Here is a 22496-nt window from a genome sequence, read left to right as displayed (position 1 = left end):
CATCTACAAGTTTTCAGCTTTTTGCTTCTAATTGTTCCACTGGTTGCCCTAACTGCTTTAATAAATAATATTATCTGGTTCTGCTAGTCCCAGGATTCTAAGGTCCCTGCATCACATATTATTTATTATTCCTCTAAGGAGAAAAAGGAGCCCTTTTCTACCCAAAGCATTTCTTTAGAGAAATAGAGGAAGAGAGGATGAGAGAAAAAAATTATATACACACAGTCCCCTATCCAAATTAATATTAGGTTCTCTATAGTGTGAGATAGTTCCACCTTGGCATCATTAGGTATCTGTGGTTGCTTCTATTCAAATTCACCATGAAACTAAGAAACTTCCTCCTCCTCCATGTGACCCTCAAGTTCCATAATCTAACTTTATCATTTTTAGAGAGCATGTACCTAATTAGATAAATACGAAGAGCTTGGGTTTTCCATGGCTATTCAGCCACCCGCCCTACTGTAGAATAAGGTCTATGAGGGCAGAGGCTTGTCTTTACAGAAAGTACCTAGAAAAACCTGAGTTACACTGATATTCGTTGTACAACAAAATAAGTAAATCCTAAATAAGTAAATCCACGTGTGTGTGTGTGTGTGTGTGTGAATGAATGAACAGCTATCTGACTGAATGTATGACTTAACTGACACATTAACTACTGGTAGTTGAATTAGCAAGTACAGTGAGTTTTCTGGAACAATGATTTGAAGAGTTGGTACTTCTGAATTGGGAGACAATCAAACTTTTATCTAGCTAAGAGTGTGCAGAAACTAAATGACCAAATTTTAATTATTTTAAAAGGACTCAGTCTTTGCACCAGATCTTTGCACACTGTTGGTGAGAATGCAAAGAAGTGCAGCCCCTATGGAAAACAGTATGGGAGTTCCTAAATAATAATTTAAAATAGAATTACCGTATGATCTGGCAATCTCACTTCTGGGTATTTACCCAAGACAATCAAAACCAGGCTCTTGAAGAGCAATTAGCACTCCTATGTTCGTTGCAGCACTCCTTACATTAGCCAAGATGGGGAAACAACCTACATGACCATCAACAGATGAATGAATAAAGAAAATGTGGTATATAGATAGAATGGGATACTGTTCAGCCTTAAAAAGAAGGAATTTCTATACTGCACCACAACAGACGTGAACCTGGAGAACATCATGCTAAGTGAAATAAGCCAGTCATGGAAGGACAAATACCACATGATTCTACTTACAGGAGATAATCTAAAATGGTCAAATTCATAAAAGCACAGAATGGTGGTTGCCAGGGGCTGGGGGAAGGGGGAAATGGGGAGTCGCTAATCACCGGGTATAAAGTTTCAGTTACACAAGATGGATAAGTTCTAGAAAGGTGCCGTACAACCCTGTGCTTAGAGTTAACAATATTACATTGTGCACCTAAAAATCTGTTAAAGAGTAGAGCTCATGTAAAGTGTTCTTATCACCAAAACAATAATGCAAATAATAAATAAAATTAAATTAAAACAGACAAAAACTAGGTCCTTACCAAATATGGGAGTTACTACAAGACTGGGGAGAGAGACAATCGATATACACTCTACCCTCTAAATTAATGCCAGGTTCTCAACAGTGTGGAATATTCCCACTTTTGTATCACTGGACATCAGGAATGTAAGGAGAGTATTTTTAGGAAAAGAGCTCATTAACAGCAAGCCAGATAACTGCAGTGAATTATAAAAACGCCCAAGTTCAAATAGGAAGAACAAAATGCAATCTCTTATGTTGAGTGGACACTTACATTCAGGAGAGGAATTAGGACAACAGAGCACTGTGGCTACCATGATCATGTGTCAGTCTACTCTGCCTGCTGAATGGCCATCATCCCCACTTTTATTTTAAGCAGCTCATGTAGTCTTATTCAAGGTGAATGCTCTGAAAGAAATAGGAAGCAACTACCTAAAAACAACAATCACATGTCATCTCAACACCATGCTAATACCAAATACACACTTGAAATAAATTTATTAAAAGGAAAAAAATGAACCACAGCAGGTTAACATGAAGGCACTGGATTATATTTTAACACTTAGTCTGTGCTAAGAATTTTTACCTTACATATAAACAGTTAGCTGCATATAAGAGCATTTCAAAGTGTCTGTCACAAAGGATGGGCTCAGTAAATAATGAACTGTCATCATCCCACTCCTCATGCAAAATGCCAGAACACAGCAAAGCATGCACAGGCATGGTAGTCAATGGTAAGAAGAAATCTGGGTTTAAATCCTGGCCCTGCACTCCGTACTATATGACCATACACAGGAACTCATCCTTTTAGAGCTTCAGCTTCCTTCTCCATAAAACTAAAATCATACTGACTACTTCACAGCATCTTTTATGAAAAATAAGTGAATTGATACATAATAGGAACTTAGCACAATGTCTGATTTATGCTATTGTTAGAAGATTGTTTCTTCTTTTACCTCCTTAATCACAATTGGGTTTACAGCCAATAGTAACAAAACCCATACAAAGGGGTTGGACTAATGAGCAAGGAGCATTCCATCCATGTTCTGGTTAATTCCACAGACCTGGGATATTTTCCTTCCTTGTTGGTATGCATCCCGAATGGAATGAGGCCATTTAGAGAATGAGTAGTTTATGATTTCAATTAAAATTGGTCCTACTAAGCTGTTCCAACAAGCAGAGACACAGTTGAAGTCACTGAGATCACAGGGGAAGAAAGTGTGGCAGAGAGACAGAGGATAGGCATTGTGTTGTCAGAAAAAACCTAGGTATGCACCACAGTTCCACTCTTGGTTATTTGTGTGATACTCAGCAATTTAGGCTTTTTATCCATAGTTTCCTCATCTGTTAAGTTGAGGTAATGAGTATGTTATCGTATAGAGGTGTTAGGAAATGAAATGAGTACATTTAGCACATCCTTGCCACATACTGAGCACTCACCAGTAACAATATTCACAGCAGTAGCAGGGGCAAATTACACTAACTGAGGTTAATTAAACTATTTAGCCAGTAACTGTTATAGGAAAAACAGATAATGCTGCACAGTCAGCAACCTTTAGGAGAAGAATCTCTGTTAAAATAAGCACTGGATTTTTCATTTGCATTTATGATATACACCGATGGTGGCTTTATTAACTAGCAATGCTAATTAATAGCTACTACATTTTTAAATTCAATAACTTAATTATTTCAGTAACCCTGTGAGGGACATGATATTATCCCAAAATACAGATGAAGAGACAGAGTCTCAGAGAATTCCAGAGACCGGCTAGTGAATTTGAACTTTAGTTTGCAAAAGTTCAAAACATAACATCTTTTAAATAGTTTACCCAACATTATTCGATATTACTGAGAGACATATAGCACTGAAAAAAGTAGCAAATGTTTAATTAAGGTTCCTGGAAGGAAGAAGGTAAGAACCTCAATGTCATTGTCTATTTTCCCCTGAAAGGGAATATATAGACAAAGATAAAGATACAGATAGAGGTGTAGGAATAGATATAGATACAGGTCTAAGAATTTTAAAATACATGCTATTTCCGGCTTGATGATGTGCTCTCAAAAGAAGTTGAGTCTTATGGGAAGTTGACCAACCAATAAATGACTGCATATTTGAACATGGCAAATGCCACAATAAATGCCTATTTCTTGCTGCATGGCAAAGTAAACATCCCCCTAAAAGATGGGCATATTCTTGTCAGCATATGAAATACAACAGTTCTAAAGAGACAGTAATACATAGCTATTTGTTACTCAGTAATTCCCTGAATATCTGTGTCCTCTAGTTCTGTTTAAAAAGGTTAAATGGCTCTAAATCTGTCTGCTAGACTCATAAGGAACCATGCATTACTCTGGCTAGTCAGGAAATTTAATTTTCTACTCAAATTAACCAATTGTGCCAAGAGAGAGGAAAGCTGCTCTCCATAACCCCATGAAGTGGGGTTGTGGGAGGGGACGGGGTGGGGGGAGCAACAACTGCAGAAAAGCAGAACAGGTGCTGAAACATGCAGCCGATGATTCTTACATTCTCATCCCATTCAGCCAATCCCCCTGCATTCAGACCTGTGTGGGACTTGCCTTCTGAATCACACAGACATCAAAGCCCTGTTGTAAAATGCTTTGAAACAGTATTCACCCCTTCTTTGGGTGGGACCAGATGCCAAGGAACGAGTGCTTGCTTGAAATCTATCAGAGGCACAGATATGTCCATGTCATCGGATGCTATTTTATCTGTCCATCTCTCCTGGTAACACAGCCTCAAATCCCCTTTAACTTGCCTGAAAACAAAACACTCCTAAGCTGGGCAGTTGTTGCTAAGCAGTTTCAAGCTTCCTCTACACCTGCCTTTCAAAGCAGTGGTAAGAATTTGGGGCGCCTGGGAGGCTCTGTGGATTGAGCGTCCGACTCTTCATTTCGGCTCAGGTCATGATCTCACGGTCTTGAGATCGAGCCCTGCATCAGGCTCCGAGCTGGGTGTGGAGTGTACTTGAGCTTCTCTCTCTCCCTCTGCCCCTCCCCACCTCCCTCTCTAAAAAAATAAAATAAAATAAAATAAATTCAAAGCACTAGTAATAATAAAAATAACAACAGTAATAACAACAATAATTAACTACAATGACAATCATCACTGGATTCCCTGGGTACTGGAAATAGTATCAGCAAATCTCCATGTTTGCATCAATAAATGGAAAGATAACAAAATGTGCAAAAATATGTGAGCAACCAGAAACCTGGATTTTTAACCAGTTCTGCAAGTTGACGGTTGCCATCACTAGGGCATGACAAATTCTTCAGCCCTCATCTCTAGCTGATTAAGACCATGTCTCTGCATTGGAAGTCTGTTCCCACTGCCACTATGCATTCCATGTTTGGAGTTTATACAAGATTGCCCCAATATCTGAACCCCCCTTTCCCTACAGGCCCCTGGCTTGGCATACTCCTGAGCCCTTTGTGTGCTCCTTGCTGAAAAGAGTAAAACTCTTGTCATATCAAGTGTTAAAACTGGCCCTGTCACTCAGTTGAACCCATCTTACTCACTGCCTTCATTCGGTCTCATGCTTGGAGATGCGAGGAAAGTGGCAATTGCTCCTGTCTGTGTTCTTTCAGAGAAAATGCAGTAACATAAAGCAGGACAGACTCATTATTCAACAGACATCATTGCCCATATGTATAAATCAGCATTTCAATATACAGCCATTTCATAACTTCAACATGTAGTCAGAAAATGGATAACCACATACATGTAGTTTTCTGGATACTTATTGTCCTTGTATTCAACACTTGGTCCTTTGAGAGACACAGTTCTCTTAGGCAAATATGGGCATTCTGTGTGGCTATGGATTGCTGAACTTCTTTAGAACTGAGAATGGACAACTGACCATTTTTCAAAACCCCAAGTGGGATTTTACCTTCTTAGAGGTTGGGCTCTTTTGAGGGAAACTTTTTTTTTTTTTTTTGGTATCCTTTTGGGATACATTCTACATTATCAAGAGTTTTGAAGTGGCTTGTATTAAAACCAGCTTTTCTGGATCTGAAAAGAAAGATTTTTTGCCCTAACTAAAATTATCTGGGGCACTGACTATTCTGTGGGTTTCAACTATAGTCTCACAGTTTCCATACCCTTATGAGCAATGGGAGTTTAGTACATAAAAAAGAAGTGAATAAATAAAACTTCCAGAAAGCTCACCTGGCCAGAGTTTCCTTGATTAAAGTAGATGGAAGTATATCCATTCAATAAGTTGGGATCAACTGACATCTAATTCACAGATTAAATGGACAATTCTTTAAAACCGTCTTCCTCCATCTCTATCTCTCTCTCTCTCTCTCTCCTGACAAACATTTCCAAGACAATATTTGAAATCCACACTCAAACACATCATTAGCCAACACTTCACCCTTGGAGACCAGTGTACAAGTTACAGATTTTCAGTGTTCTTTCGGAAGCAAGCTATTTAGCTTGAGCACTTGTACTGTCATTTGGATGACTGGCAAAAGAGAAAAGATGTACACAGTTCAAAAGAAAAAAAAAATTTGAGCCTCATTTCTAAAAAAGGCAGAAAAACTTTAATAAAGGATTATTTCATCTTGGGAAAAAGTTCTGAGCAAGGAAAGTACTTCCATTTTTTTTCTTTTTAATGGAAGAGAAAGATATTTTCTAAAAAGGCACCAATCCAGAGATGCTGACCTATCAGAAATGTCCATGAAGTGATAAGAAAATAATTTCAAAGCCAAACACCAAACACAGAAATAAGACAGGGGCCTCTTAACGCACTGAGACAGTAGTCTCATGCCCCTAAAATCCTTATATATACTTCACTTAACTGTCAAAAAAGAAAGAAGACAAACCAGCAATACTTGCCCAACACTAGAAAAAAAACCAAATACACAATCAAGCAGAGAAAATATAAAAGATCCACTCAGAGGCACTGCAGAATGTATGCAATTTTGCATTTTCCAGTGAGTTCTCTGAAAGCGGCAATAGCTTTATTCACCTTGATATTCCTGGCTCTGGGTACTGTATGTAGCTTTGAGGAGGCGTGTTAAGAGCACGCACGCACACATTGTGTTGACCAGAGTTCCTCAGGCATGTGAGCATGCTACCAAAGGCAGCCACACAGAATGTACACATAACTGCATTTTGTACTGATGTGCTCGTCATTTAACTTAGCCTATACACCTTCTAAAAAAGAAATACCTTATAGGACTGGAGGTGATATCGGGGTCACGAGCAGTCACTTGCCCGATCACGGAGTTTAGAGCAGCATTTTCATGAACTTCAAGGAGGTAAGTCGGCGAAGAGAAGACAGGAGGCTCGTCAGCATCCTCAACAACGATTTTGACCGTTGCCGTGTCTTTAAAGGGCCCCCTGCCGCTGAAACGTGGGTCAATATGGACATTGGCTGCCTCTACCTTCAGCGTATAGGATTTTTTGGTCTCAAAGTCCAGAGGCTGTTAAGAAATGACAAAGATGAATGTTTCTCACTAATGACCACAGCAGCAAGAACAAATGAGTATAATGCTGATGGATGGTAGTTATGTGCATTTAAGCCCATTTGTGAGCCTTAATGGGCTCACTCTCCATTCCCTCAGATTCAACCTGTAAATTTTACAGGCATTTATTGATATCTGTTTATTATACAAGCTCAGTGAATCTAATCTCCTATTGTTTTGCTTTGTTTTGCTCATTTCACTTGGAATTCACAAAATATTCACAGTCATGAATTGTGCCATCAAAATTTCACTTCAGAGTCATAATAAAATTTTACTAGTGGTGGCATGACCTGCATACCAATCAGCCAGTTAATCGGGCCTCTGCTGGTAGGAGATAAGGCGGCATCGAACACAATCTCTATCTGGGAAGAATATTTTATCATTTCTGCAACAGTGTGTGAAATGTAAAAAACTAGAAATAATCATTGTTTAGTCCAAGGAGACATAATAAAGCATAATTTAGCACTGATCCCAACAAAGAGTGTTTTCTTATTTCACTTCCAAAAGCACCGCTGTTCTACGGATCATGTGGCTACAATGAGGTTTATTATTTTTCAGGGTATTCTTAGAAGGTCTCTATTATAAGTTCAGGGCCATGAAACAGATGGGCATATAAGGAAGTATGTATGCAGATGCATATTTATCTGTGTTTATATTTAGAAGAAGGAAGGGTGAAAGCAATATATATAGATAGATAGATAACTAGCTTTGGCTACCAACCACTTAAAAGCAATTTGAAATTACCTCATTGCACCATTACTGACAATATTTCTGACACATTAATAACTCATTCCTTAAAAGCCCCTGAGACCTCAGCTAATGACCTAGGTAAACAGAAGTAGGGAGAAGCAAATAGTTCCCCTAAACACTCAGATGCCCATCTGTATCGGAATCCTTATAGTGCAAGTCTTGGCAACTCATAACACTTTAGCTTTCAAGAATAAAAGTCTGTCAAGGTTCAGAGAGACAATTTAGGTGTGCGCTGCAATTCTTCATAAGAAACAGAACTTCAAATCTGCAATGCAGATTTTTTTTAAAGATTTTATTTATTTATTTGACACAGAGAGAGAGAGATAGCGAGAGCAGGAACACAAGCAGGGGGAGTGGGAGAGGGAGAAGCAGGCTTCCTGCTGAGCAGGGAGCCTGATGCGGGGCTCGATCCCAGGACCCTGGAATCATGACCTGAGCTGAAGGCAGACGCTTAACGATTGAGCCACCCAGGCGCCCCTGCAATGCAGATTTTTAAAAAAAACAATTTGCAAGACAACCTGGCATCAGTGAACTCTTTCAGAACCCCTGTACAAGCTTAAAGATGTACTTATTTCAAAATTTGGGATTGGTTTTATCTACTTGAATTCAGTTCTCATGAGACTTGGCTTCTGGGGGAAATATTTTCTAGTAAACAAGGCAGATACTCACTTCCGTGTCTATTCTGAAATTACTAGGCACCTGTACCTATGAATAGAGGATTCAACATCAGCATTTTCATAATTTGCCAATCACCCCTACTGTAACAATTTTGCAATTTCAAATTCTTCACAAACACTGTTAAGTATAGCAGATTACGTTCTGTTTATTTTTCTGAGCTCCACATAATGACAATGTATCCAAACACATCCTGGTGTCCTTAGGATTTTATCAGACAAAAAAGAAGACCCATGAATTGTAGAAATACGACTCCCTAACACATTGTTCTCTACAGTAAAATACATGGGTTTCTTGGTGTCAAAATGTGTAGTATACAGTTCCGTGTTTGTGAATAACAGTGAATAAAACTACAACACACGGCTAATTGCTTCAGTTTATAAAAGTACCCTATGGTAGCAAAGGATAGCAGTTAATAATAACAATAAAAATGACATTAGGAATCATTAGCCAAGGAAAATGTGGCTCTGGGTTATTCAGTAATTGACTCAAGTATAATTATACTGTACTCTCTTTTAAACACGAGTTTTTAAATACTTTGCAACTCTTAACCTAAACTCAAGCCAGGTAGAAAGCACAGAGTTAAAATAAATGCAGCCATTGTTTTCCCCTCAAAATTAATTTAAACAATTGATTTTGTATACAAAAGTATATCCAGAAAACCCCCGGTTCCCATTGTCACCATGTCTCCAATGGGGGATTCTAAGAGCATGAGCATTGGAAGCAGATTCCTATGTAACACAACAGAGAGAATTAGATAGCAAGCTTGGAATCACATGAATGTAATGCTGAGCAAAACAGACAGAAGAATTGTGGGCTCCCAACAGTGTGCTCTGCCATCTATCTTCTTATTCATGAACCAACAGATTTAATTGAAATTAATTTGTACTATTTCGTGAAAAAGACATGAAGAACAATATTGAAAAAAATACTCATGATGAGGATAAAAGGGTATTTTCCTTGCAAATGCCAATGCTCACAAAATAATGAAATGCGTTCTACACATTTTTTTGAATGTAAATGTCATGATGATAGACAAATACAGAAAATACTGTACAGAATTTTTCCCATCTATCACAAAAGAAATGGCTGCTGGCAAAAGTAGATGCAAATCACTGTACATTATCTGTACTATTCATGGAGATATTTCTTTCTCCAATTGTAGCCCCACACCCACGAGTGAGGCAAAGATGAGCTTCATTTACCATAATGCTTGGACTTTTGATACATGGAGTCGAGTATCCTAGGGTAGCAGGGTTGGCCCTGCCCTTCTAGTGATAGAGCTGGCTAGAACAACTGAGGTGGATAGCTCTGTCTGTCTTTGAGTTTCCCAGAAAGCAGAGCCTGCAGTAGAAACTTAGGAATCTTCAATGCATTTTGTGGAGTCATTCCAGGAAACAGGAGTACAGAAATGGGGAGAGTTATACAGAGAAGGATTAAAACCATTGAACTTGCCACCTCTGTGGGCAACTGAATCTTATCCCTACTGGGAATCCTCTTAAGAACCATAGAAAAGATGCCTCAGAATAATGTCTTCAAAGAATAAGAACAGCCTACCAACCTATGTCCTTCATTGCTTGAGGTTTACCTTCTGAGTGTTGACTTCCCTTTGTGACTGGAGTGCTCTGGAAAGGAACTGGGCAAATTCCTTCAGCTTAGGGAAGAACAATGGGGCATAGATGAGAGAGAAATGATGGGTGAGATGCAAAGCTAGCCACACCATGGTAACTGCTTGGCATGGCTTTAGCTGGAATAGAAAGTGGGGCCAAAGGTATGAGGTGCAAAAAGGACTCTACTTTTTCACAGCTAAAGAAGTGCACCCAACTCCTGTCAACTTCAAAACTCAAGTTTCAAAGAGGTATTTGGAAGATGAACAAACCCTTCCTTAGCTTACCTTTCTTAGTCTTATAATGCCATCCTGGGCCTGGGCATCGGAAGTGATTTCAAAGAGCGCTGTTCCATCTCCATCGATGATGTCATAGGATGACTGTGCATTTTCACCAATATCCTGATCATTGGCTTTCACCCTCCCTATGGCAGTGCCAAGAACTACATCTTCTGGTACTGAGAAGTGATACAGACCTTAGAAAAGGAAAGAAATACTGAGCATTGCACAAATTCCACTCATTTACTAACCCATTTAGCAAATATTTATTGGGTACTTTCTTTGTTCTGAGCACACCTACAGACATTAAGAACACAGTGATGGAAGACAAAAGTATCCCTTTTGCTGCGAAATGTACAATCCTTTACATGAGTCAGAGGCAAAGAGATCCCAGAAGAAGAAGTGATCTCTCTTCGAGACTCTTCTGAGATATGAAACTTATTCAACCATATGTTTACCAAACATATATTTGGAGCTTATATCAGGATGTTAGTGAGTCTACATGAATGTTCTTTCCAATTTGCCATATAATCACACTGGCTGCCCGTGGGGATACTCATTGTTGCCCAACATAAAATATTAAGCTAATTTCAGCACAGAAAGATGCAATGTGTAACACACTGAAAGTCACTTTTGAAGTTACCTTTATATTTATAGACTTGTAGACCATTTTTGATAAAATCCAATTACTAAACTTCTGCTGTGCCCTGCAGCAAGCTGTTCAGACACATGAAACAGCCCTCCTGTTACTAAAGTCCTCACTGCTCTGAAGACCAGAAATCCTACCTCCAAAACTCTCTAGGCAAAATACAATTATACAGTGTACGTTTATTCTCCCATGGGGCCAGTAAAACGTGTCTAATTAGTGGTATTAGTCCCATTTTTACTCAAATCGCTTCAGTTGGTGTATTGGTGTCACTCATTTCATTGGCGGAGGGAAGCAACCATAACCCCTAGCCATTACCACTCGGGACACACCTGCCCTACATCTAACTGCCAACTCACGCACTTCTTTGCCTGAGGCTTTTCTCTGGCCTTCAGAACCCATTTTACCCACTGCCTGTCAGGCCAGAACTACCAGAAAATTAATGCCCTCACAGAAGCAGCCATCAAAGACTCACACAACTTAGGATATAAAATCCCAGGCTCCTCCCCTCTCTGGTAGGGTAACACTGAGCTATTTCCTCTCTTTTATTTACTGTGTTTCAGAGTTTCCCCAACGGGATACAGCTCCAGTCCCCCACAGGTTGTAGCTGGCTTGATAATGTACTTATTGGCTCTCTGTCCTTCTGTCTCACATATCCTCGCTCCCCTACCGGCGATTCCTGGGATCATCTCCAAGATAAACTACTTATAATCAAATTCTTGTCTCAGTGCCTGTTTCTGGGGAACCCAAACTCAAGACAACCAGGAAGTTTTAGTCCCATTGAAAGGGGAAAAAGATAAATATTTGATGAGCTATAAACAAAAAAGGAAAAATTAAATCTGAAGAACATTACCTAATTCTAGTCAGAACTCAATCACTGAGTCCCCTGGACAAACTAAGGCTTATTTCACCCGATCTAACAAGATTATTTCAGATGATGGGTAAGGTTTTCCTCCAGCACTAACACACTTTTATTTAATGATGAAATAAAAATGTCTCTTAGAATCATGAAATTATGGGACTGGGGAACAAAAATGTTTTTCAAATAGTTTTTCAAATAGTTTCACCATAAAGTAGGCACTGAAAATCCACACGTCGAAACGAGTCTCCCAAATCTCTTATAATTGGTATAATGATTCTATTTCCTTCAAACTTTATATACCACATAAGGTTTGAGATGATCCCTCTAGGTATGCTTATTAAGTAAATAAGCCAGCAAGGGGCTTCACCTTGTTGCTAGTCCTACATCAAGGAGCCTTGGGAAGCAAAGCAAATGGAACGTATATCCATTCCTATTCTGCTCACTCATCATCTCTATCAGAGTGATCATAGTTAAGAGTTATTACCCCTAAAAAATGGAACACTTTCGAATCTCACCTCCACTGCTGAACTGAAATAATCATTTTCTGAGAAAGAAGAGTTGCATACTACAGCCTTAACTATAATGGCCACTGAAAAGCAAATAAAAGGACCGGGGAAAAGATAGGAGAAATAGGACTCTCCAGTTTAATAATCTGGTTAAAAAGGGTGGCATTGTTATCTGATTTATGCATGGCCAGAAGTGAAAATTCTAAAATTGCTAATGAAAATGCATCCTTTCTGTTCTTTCTACCTTGGAATTTTGTTCCGCAGATAAATTCTCAAAGATACCTCAAATGTGTCATTTTCAAGCCCCACATGTGTCTCTCTTCCTCTCTCCCTCTCGCCTTACTATTCTCTCTTCAAAAACAGGTTCTCCTATGGTATTCCCTATCTGGGCAAAGAGCATCAGCAGGCATGTAATCTCTCACGGCAGAAATGTGACTGAAAATGCAATGTACCCTTAGATGTTTCTTATCATTAACTCTTAAGTTTCTGTCACACCTATACACTTTCTCCAGTTCCAGTGAGATCACCCTCGCTTGCTAGCTCTGCTTTCACTTTTTACATGAATGCTTATGAACACCCTTTAAGTGGCTGCAGTGTGGAGAACACATCGGAAGAAGGCCACCAGATTTCATTTTCTCTGATTTCCCTGGAATCCAATTCTATTACTTAACCTACAATGCAAAACCTTTTAACGGCTTCCCAGTGATCTTAGGAAAAAGATCATGGTACTTAAAATGGTACTCCAAATCCAAGTATGGCTATCTCCTGCCTAACCTAACTCTCTAGACTCAGATGGGAGTAAGATTTTTTAAATTCTCATCTGGGGCCATACACCCCTCTTTCATGGGGCTTTAGGACATCCTCTTCCACCAGTTACAATGTCCACCCTCCCCATTCCCCTGGTTCCGCTTTGTTCCAGCTAATTCCTATACATCGTTCATATCTCAACTCAAGAGTCTCCATGTCTGAAAGGCCTTCCCAAGTCACCTAGGTCAGATATATTGGGTAAGTGCTCACAAGAAAGGGAACATGTGGGGTGCCTGGGTGGCTCAGTCGTTAAGCATCTGCCTTCGGCTCAGGTCATGATCCCAGGGTCCTGGGATCGAGCCCCGCATCGGGCTCCCTGCTCAGCAGGAAGCCTGCTTCTCCCTCTCCCACTCCCCCTGCTTGTGTTCCCTCTCTCGCTGTGTCTCTCTGTCAAATAAATAAATAAAAAGAAAAAGAAAAAAATAATAATAAAAAAAAGAAAAAAAAAGAAAGAAAGGGAACATGTACTGTGAGCGTATTAAACAGTTGGAAAATAATGATTATCTCCCGGATTCATGGATGGTGGCTGCCTAGAATTTTGTTGAGATGCTTCCGAGGCAGAGCACGGCTTTAGTAGGGATGAGTAGGGTCAGTGACCACTGATGGCTGAAGGAGGAGTCAGAAGAAGTCACAAGAAGGAGGAGTGCTTATTTTTGCAAGTATATCACATATCTGCTTTCCCCCCATCAAGCACTACAGAGTTCAGTTTCTTTTATACAACAAAGTGGGACTATCGGTAGAACACTGTCTGAGGTGCATTTTAATCATTCTCTCAAGTTCTTAGTGGGAGGTACCACGAAACAGAGAACTAAGCACACATCTTGCAGTCAGACACCCTGGTTCTAATTCTTAGCTCCACTATTTACTATACATTGAATATTTGGAAGTTTTCTCAACTTCTTTGAAATCTGTAAACTAGGGATACATTGAGTACCAAAATGACAGGATGACAGGAGAGTTGGTTGTTTTATATATATATATATATATATATATATATATATATATATATACATACTTTGTGTATAATAAGCATTCAATGACTGCTATCAGTTTTTTGGATGTTGCTGAAAATTAGAACATAAGTTCAAATGAAAACGACATACTTGGAGATTTACACCCAGTGCAGGGAACTCACTTACTTTGGGCAAATTTTGGAGGATTGTCATTAACGTCGGTAAGGGTCACTGTAAGTGTTGTGGTCCCAGACAGGCCACCGGAGTGTCCACCCATATCTTTGGCTTGGATGACAACCAGGTATTCCTCCTTGGCTTCTCTGTCCATGTTGGGAAGAGCAGTTTTTATAATTGCTGAGGGGGGAGAAATGGGAGAATGACTTTCAGACAGACAGCTCATTCAAATCGAATGTGACGACGCTCTCACGCAAACATACCCATGTGCACACATCAAGTCCCCGCTCAGATAATTTTCTGCTTTCTTTTGCCTTTTAACTGGTGTCTATGATGCCAACACTGAGAAAGATTTTAGTCACAGGCATTAGTGGTAAACTTGCAAAAATACATTTTATAGTATATAAAAAAGAGAACTTGCAAAAATATACATTAAAAAGTAAACTGGCATACTCTTGCCTACCAAATTAAAGTATAAATCATAACATAGCCTCGTCTACCCAGGAAAACCCTGGAAGTGAAAGAATCTTACAATTTATCACAGACTCCAATTCCCCTACAAGAGGAGTAAATACATAAATAGCTTGCAGGCTCTGAGGTCAAAGATAAATTATTCTGAAGCTCACAAATACATCAGAGAGATGAAAGAAATAAATGCATTATTAGGATCAACTCAGATGAATAAAATACCAATCAGAATTAATATAGGCAAGTGTCTAAATCCTAAGGTACTATTCAACCACATTTATATTTTAGTTATTACATTTTCTCTATTGTAAAATAAAAACTTTAGCAAAAAATGAAAAGACAGAGAAGAGAGAAAGGAGGTAAAACATAAAATCATACAAAATAATATAATATCATCAGTGCTAAAATGTTCGTGTTTTTTAGTTTGATATATTTTCAGGGTTTCATCCATCTGCTTCTTTATGTGTTTCACCAGTAATTTAATATTCTTCTTAAAGATTCAAAATTTGGGTAGATACTTCTGAAGTTATTTTAAAAATCTTTATTTAGGGTGCCTGGGTGGCTCAGTTGGTTAAGCGACTGCCTTCGGCTCAGGTCATGATCCTGGAGTCCCAGGATCAAGTCCCGCATCGGGCTCCCTGCTCGGCAGGGAGTCTGCTTCTCCCTCTGACCCTCCTCCCTCTCATGCTCTCTGTCTCTCATTCTCTCTCTCTCAAATAAATAAATAAAATCTTTAAAAAAAAATAAAAATCTTTATTTAGCCTTCTCCCTACTCTCATATCTCTTTATAGATAAATATTGCTAACATTTGGATGGGTACATTTCCAAAGCCATTATAGGTATATGCATACAAATGTACATATATGCATATGAACATTTAACCACAAATGTGGCCGTGATATAGGCACTTTTCTGGGACTTTCTTTTATCATAGAATGGGTATCTTTGAGATCCTTTTTTGTTGTTGTTGTTAGCATATAGACATCCAACTCGTTACTTCTTATAGCTGCATAATTCTTCATTTATGAATACACTATCAGTAACTTAAGCTTTCCCATATCAATGGATGTTGCACTCATTTCACTTCTTCCCATTTTAAAGAACGATTAGATATCTTACAACGATTGTACTCTATTTTTTCTGTGTCCTGCAGTGTTACTTAACTCTTCCTCACAAAACACACCTCCCACCACCATACTGCTAAAAGCTCAAAACAAAAATTACTGTGACTAGCCCAAAATATTGCTGTTGAATGGATGTGTGTTACACCTCTGGCCTAAGTTAAAGAAAACTGTCTGGATTAAAGATAATTCTCTTTATTATCTTTAAGAATAAAGAATATTTATTCTTTATTATCGTGTAGGAATATCATGCATGTCCAATTCAAATTGAGGATGAGCCACTCGGTCATTTCTGAAGTTGTAATTGTGGTTTGTTTGGTTGGTTGGTTGGTTGGACTCTTAAGCTCTAATTAAATCATCTGTCTGTAAAAGGTTTGCAAGGAGTTGAAGTCCCAGAATTATTCATGTAGCAGGCGAGGCACAAGAGTGCCCAGAGAAATCTAATCCACCCAGACAGTGTGCAGGCTTTGGGAAGAGCTGCGAGTTCCAATGTACTTTATTACACCTTGATACCACTTTTATATCTGAGATTCACATGCAGGGAGCACTAATTGGATAACCCTGCTTATTTGGAAACATTGATAGTAACATAATAATATCTTTCAATATAATGGCTTGTTTTAAGATTTGATCATATCAAAATATGACTCAACAGACCATACTTACAGGATTATAAACAAAAACAGAAGAGAAAAACAGAAATACAATAATCATGTAGACTTAGATTACTGTGTAGAAAAACAAACGTGAACAAAAAACAACAATAACAACAAAACCTCAACAAAACCAACCTCATGAGATGCCAGTCTGGCTACTCTGCCATGGATATATATTCCGTAACTCAGAATATCTTCATTACGGGCCCAATTCCAGTAGAAAGGATTAGAAAATTGTTTTACTCCCATAATAGTTACATGAATATTTGTAAAGTTTAGGTACCATCACATTCTAAGGTCATCGTGAATTAAAGCCATACATTGGTCTTTGGAATTTGGCACACAACGTCTAATAATCAGAGGAAACTAATATAATTCCCCAAGGAAGACAGAGTTTTTGTTTGTTTGTTTTTTCAAATGAGTAGATGGGTTGACGTCTACACATGAGCCCTTTGAGGTTACTTCAGAGGAAGAATTTTTATAATTTCCTCAGACCCAGAGAAGTGTGCTATGTATTATTCTCATCATTTTTTAAAATATATTATGAGAGTCTAAAAAAAAAAAAAAAAAAAAAAACCCTGTAATGTCTCTCAGACAACTTGGAATTAAAATAGTTCTGAGTCTCAGTTATAATAGCATACTTAGGTTTAATGACTATGAGTTATATCAAAATATGAGAGAAGCATTATGATGGAGGGATTTGCTTAAATGGGACAAGAAGAGCTCCACAGGTCTCCATCTATTACAGAAATGTTTACGCTCTCCACCATCAAGGAATACTCAGTACTCATAAACCAAATATGCTTATCTCTTGACAAGTTTGAGTCCCCTTATAAATGCTCCTTCATGTTGAAGTCAAGCAAGTTTGGTTTCTCATGTTATTCTCACACTTGCTAGCTTTGTGACCATGAACAAATTATTAAACTCATCAGGACTCAATATCTTGCCCTATCAAATGGAAACAATAATCAGCCTCCCATTGTGGGTATGCTGAGACTGCGTGAGAGAACTCATGCAAAGTTCTTGGCATACATTAGTTACCCAATTATGCTATTTCCCTTCCCCTTTTCCCTACCCAGCCATAATTTATTTAATGCTTATCTGGATGATGGTTACAGTGCTAAACATTCTCCAACTGCCCCTCCAGATCCACTTTCCAGCATTTTCCACCTACTCTTGGCATGGAAGAGTGACCGTTATGGATTGCCTCAATGAACTAACTTTCTTTTTTCTTTCTTTCTTTCTTTTCTTTCTTTCTCTTTCCTTTCTTTTTCTTTCTTTTCTCTTTTTCTTTCTTTCTTTCTTCCCTCCCTCCCTCCCTCCTTCCTTCCTTCCTTTCTTTTTAAGATTCATTCATTAGAGAAAGGGAGAGAGAGAGAGAGCACAAGTGGGAGTAGGGGCAGAGGGAGAGAATCCCATGCAGACTCCTCACTGAGTGGGGGGTCCGACGCAGGGCTAGATTTCACGACCCCAAGATCATGACCTGAGCCGAAATCAAGAGTCGGACGCTCAACTGACTGAGCCACCCAGGCATCCCTGGACTTCCTTACTTTCTGACTCTGCATTAGACTCAACCAACATACATTACCCTAGGAGATTGTGAGGATGTAGCAGGCTGAAGTTCCAGATTCCCCAAATACCCCAAACATATGTTTGGCCAGTCTATGGTTAGTATCTTCAGATATTGCTAGAGCAAAACTCTAGTGTCCAATAGCTGCCCCAATCCCTTTTCTCTCAGGCCTAGGGATGATGAAGACACCTCTGCTGCTAGCCTTGGGGTTCTTGGTATCCCTGGATGGTCTCTCTTAACCTGGCCAAGCTTTCATCAATAGTTCCTTCATTAAACTCTCCTCAATCACCCCATTCCTGCCAAGACCCTAAAAAATATGGTTAGGATACTGGTTCATTATCCAAGGGTCAAACATGTTTCCAGCATATCATTCTTACACAGACATCTACAGTTCAAAAGTACTTCAGTGTAATAACATATTGCCCCTTGACATGGCAGGGCAGGTATTGGCTTCCCCATTGGAAAAAAAAGAGAATAATAGCTATCCCATTAAATGAAGTTGCTCAAGAGGACCCAGCTGGAAAGCTGCACATGAAAGTCTTCACATTTTCTCTTTTCTTAGACAACACTAGGAGTGGGTTTTCTGATTTCTAAGGTAAGCAAGGAGTCTCTCCAAGTTTTCTTTAGGGCATTCAGCATACTTCATTGGCTTCGGTGCAAACTGTATAATGAACAGCTCTTGCTTTCTGAGCTAGTCAACCTCACAACTAGCAATGACTCATTAGAAAATTCAAGACAGAATTTCTGGAACATTTTTCCTGCTACCTTGTAGCCATAAAAGCATGCTAGGAAAAACCCCAAGTGCTCTTGGCCCTCCCCTTTTTCTCCTCATATTGGGGCATATTTACACATCACTAAAACCTTTTTTAAAATTCCTATTCAAAGGCAGATCATTTCACCTACATAGATGTTGCAGTATGATGATAAACTCCTAAAACAGGAGCTTAAAATTGTCTTAAAAGTTGCCTCTACTTCTCCCCTGAATTATTTGCTTTGGCTCACATGTTCTCCCAAGCTTTAGGCTGTTTCTTTTATAGACAAAAGAGAGAACTTCCTTATTTTAAAAAGTATTGTTTGGTATCAAATACCACCTCGCAAAGAGCAGAAAATATAACGTTATTTTTCCTCTCAGATTTGTGAAGTCAAAAATTTTGACCTATGTAAAAAGTTATGGAAATCCTCAGTTAAATGGCATTTTTATCCATTTTCAACTTTTATTTTAAAACAGCAGACAGGAGATCCCTATACCCTTTCTGCTAAAAACAAAGCAACTTGAAACATCTTTGATGGTGCTGATTTCAAAGAGCTTCCCACTCCCCAAGACGAGAATTGTGTCCATCTTTTTTCACCAAAGTGGTGAAGCAAAATTAATGCTCATGTCTTCCCACATGCTTATAGTTACACATTTTCAATGCCCAGCTATGTTTTTAGAAGCTTAAATATTATGTTTAAACTTCCATTATATCAACTTGGCAACAAATTAGAGTTTTCAATTTTATGGCAAGCAGTATGACAAAATGCTTTCTTCTGGGGCAGTGAGTCTTTGATGTAGGCATTTGATAAATAGTCTCACAAAAAAGAAAATCAACTTAGCTAATTAAACATGGTAATATCAGGATTGACTTGGAGTTGATACAATTAAAAATATCACATCTTTTGTCTTTGACGTTTATAAAATTCCCAATGCAGTAATGGTCCTAGTGTTTATACATAGAGCCTTTACCTAGTTACCCTTGGATAAATCATGGAACATCCTTGGGACAAACCTTTTTCCTTGAAAATAGGAGCCTCTAAGATTTTGAGGAGAAGAAAAACAAAACAAAACAACACAAAAACATAGTTGGTGTTCAGGAGGATGAGCCTGTCCTGCTGGATTCTCAATAGTGTTAAATGAAAAGTCAATTCAGAAGAGGGAATATAAACAGTCACATTTTAGAAGAGTTTCCCTGGAACTTCATTTTGAAAATCTAATCTAATTAGAAATTTCATGAGAATGAATGAGAACCCATTCTCCATGAATTTAATTCAGTGGGGATTTTGAACCTGGCACTGGAGAGTGGGGTGGGAATGTGTGAAATGGGAGGTAAACCTTGGTAGGATTACTAAGGAGGGAAAAGGGGAATCATCTTGCCCTGAAATTGGCATTCACTACCCTATTGTGAGTAGATTCTCTTGTATTTAAAAGACATGATTTTATCTTTTTTTTTTTTTAATTTTTTTTTTTTAAGATTTTTTATTTATTTGTGAGAGAGACAATGAGAGACAGAGAGCATGAGAGGGAGGAGGGTCAGAGGGAGAAGCAGACTCCCTGTTGAGCAGGGAGCCTGATGTGGGACTCGATCCCGAGACTCCAGGATCATGACCTGAGCCGAAGGCAGTCGCTTAACCAACTGAGCCACCCAGGCGCCCTAAAAGACATGATTTTATCTTAACTTTATTCAATCAAATGAAGATTTCCCGGTTGCAGTAGTTTAAAAATTTTAAGTCATAGGCTGGCCTTAAGTTCTCCCTAAGTGCTAAACAGCTGTTCCTTCGGTCTCATTATCCAGGGAGTACTTCTGATTAGAATCCAATTTCAGTCATCTCAAAAATTTAAAACTTGTGTGTGTGTGTGTGTGTGTGTGTCTGTATGTGTGTTTACCATTGTCTTTGGTGTTATCATTTGAGAAGCATTTTGTATCCATCATGAAGGCTTCTTTTTATAATTTCTGTGATATCACCAGATTGAGAGACTTCATGAGAAAGGCAAGGAGATGCTGATTAACTCCTTTGTCATTCTGAAGGCTGATTACTGTAATTCACTCTTTGCGGGTCTCCCAGATTGTGCCGTTCAAAGATTGCAGTTGATATAAAATGCTGTGCTAGACTCCTCTTATGAATAAAACTTGTTGAACACATTATCCTGGTTATGAAACCACTAGCTTTGTTATTCCCCAAAACTCTTGCCAGTTCAATGTGCAATTATCATTTACTATCTATGAAAAAAAGGTCTCTCATTTATGAGATTAAGTGATACAAATTCACCAGGGATAAATTCCTTTTGGGCACCATATATTGTACCCACAATTTCTGCTAACCATGTGATTTGTACTATATGCTGCCATGAATGAGGCGTAAAGGATATACAACCAGAGATGCATCAACACATGCCCACCTTATCCTTGATTAATAGCGTCAGTATAATAACTGCAATAATGTCAAACTTGCACAGATATATCACAAAGGAGAAAGTGAATCATTATAAAACTCTTTACCCTCCCTAAGGTTCAAAAATGTGCATTTCCCTTTCTTTGTGACTCTAATTTATGAGTTAGCTAGAGAGGTGATGATAGATAGATGGATGATAGATAGGTTGATAGAAACACAAACAGATAGAATGGTCTGTATTTGGAAAAACTAGATGTCTCATATATTCCTCATGCTTTTGTAAAATATTACAATATAACTGTAAAGCTAATGAGTTAAATGTATCAGGAATCAAAAGCTTATTTATATACTTTAATTTGGTATTTTTAAAACTAAGAACTTATTCCAAGGAAATTATAAATTTTCCTTTTCCAGATATCTCAAATTTTTAAAGTAAGATGTTCACTTTTTTTGTATGATATTTTTAAAACGTCAAGCAATTTAAATATGCAACAGTTGGGAAATATTAAATTAGTGGTGAAGGTTATAGAGATCAAAAGTATAGAATGTTAAGCAGATGTTAAAAAATGTGTTATATAAATTCTGTAGCAACATAAAATGTTTATAACAATTCTTAAATTTTAAAAATAACATGAAATGACTATTCTATATTATAATGTGCTTAAAATTCATCAAAGAGTATAAACAAAGATAATGTGATGTGTTTTTGTGAAGGAATTGAAGGTTGCCTCCTCTCCCAAATTTCTCAGCACAATGTTATGGAAACAGAAGAGTATATGTTTTAGAACATGAACTCTGAGGTTATACAAATGAGAAATTATTTTGATCTGATACTAACAGCCATGTGATCTTGGGTAAATGACTGAAACTCCCTGAAGCTTACCAATATTATATATAAAATGTTATTAACTGCCAAACAAGAGCTTAAAGTTGATATTATTATATGAAAAGTAAAAAGCCAAATGTCTTACTTTATACATATATAGATATAAATGCCCTCACGGAGATATATGTAAATATATATTTTACATTTATTTTTATATATTCATATTTACACATATATATACTCACAGATATGTTTAATTTTGTATTTACATTTTATAAATGTAGACATATACATGGATATGTATGTAAATAAAATTTAGTTATTAATTTAGTGGTAATAATTAAACTTATCTTATTTAAAAGATGATACTCAGCGATGCTACAAAGTATAAACATCCCACATCACCTTCAAAATAGTAATTTCCCCATAGTGATTTCCAGATGACAGACAAAATTTATTGTTTGCATTTA

At 38.0% G+C, this 22496-nt stretch overlaps 1 protein-coding gene across 4 annotated transcripts in view; it reads right to left on the bottom strand.

The window, feature by feature from the left end:
- CDH8 (cadherin 8) overlaps window positions 1-22496 on the bottom strand; it is a 358968-nt gene that overhangs the window by 145594 nt on the left and 190878 nt on the right. For all 4 annotated transcript variants that reach the window (XM_036091704.2, XM_036091706.2, XM_036091708.2 and 1 more), the window contains 3 exons: window positions 14251-14418; window positions 10300-10487; window positions 6685-6938 (listed from right to left, as the gene is read on the bottom strand). In XM_036091704.2, the coding sequence (XP_035947597.1) occupies window positions 6685-6938; window positions 10300-10487; window positions 14251-14418 (610 nt within the window). The remainder of the gene's footprint in view (window positions 1-6684; window positions 6939-10299; window positions 10488-14250; window positions 14419-22496) is intronic.

This window comes from Halichoerus grypus, chromosome 15 (genome assembly GCF_964656455.1).
Source record: "Halichoerus grypus chromosome 15, mHalGry1.hap1.1, whole genome shotgun sequence".
NCBI lineage: Eukaryota > Metazoa > Chordata > Mammalia > Carnivora > Phocidae > Halichoerus > Halichoerus grypus.
The sequence above is the reverse complement of the archived record's forward strand: the minus strand, read 5'-3'. Positions and strand labels throughout refer to the sequence as shown.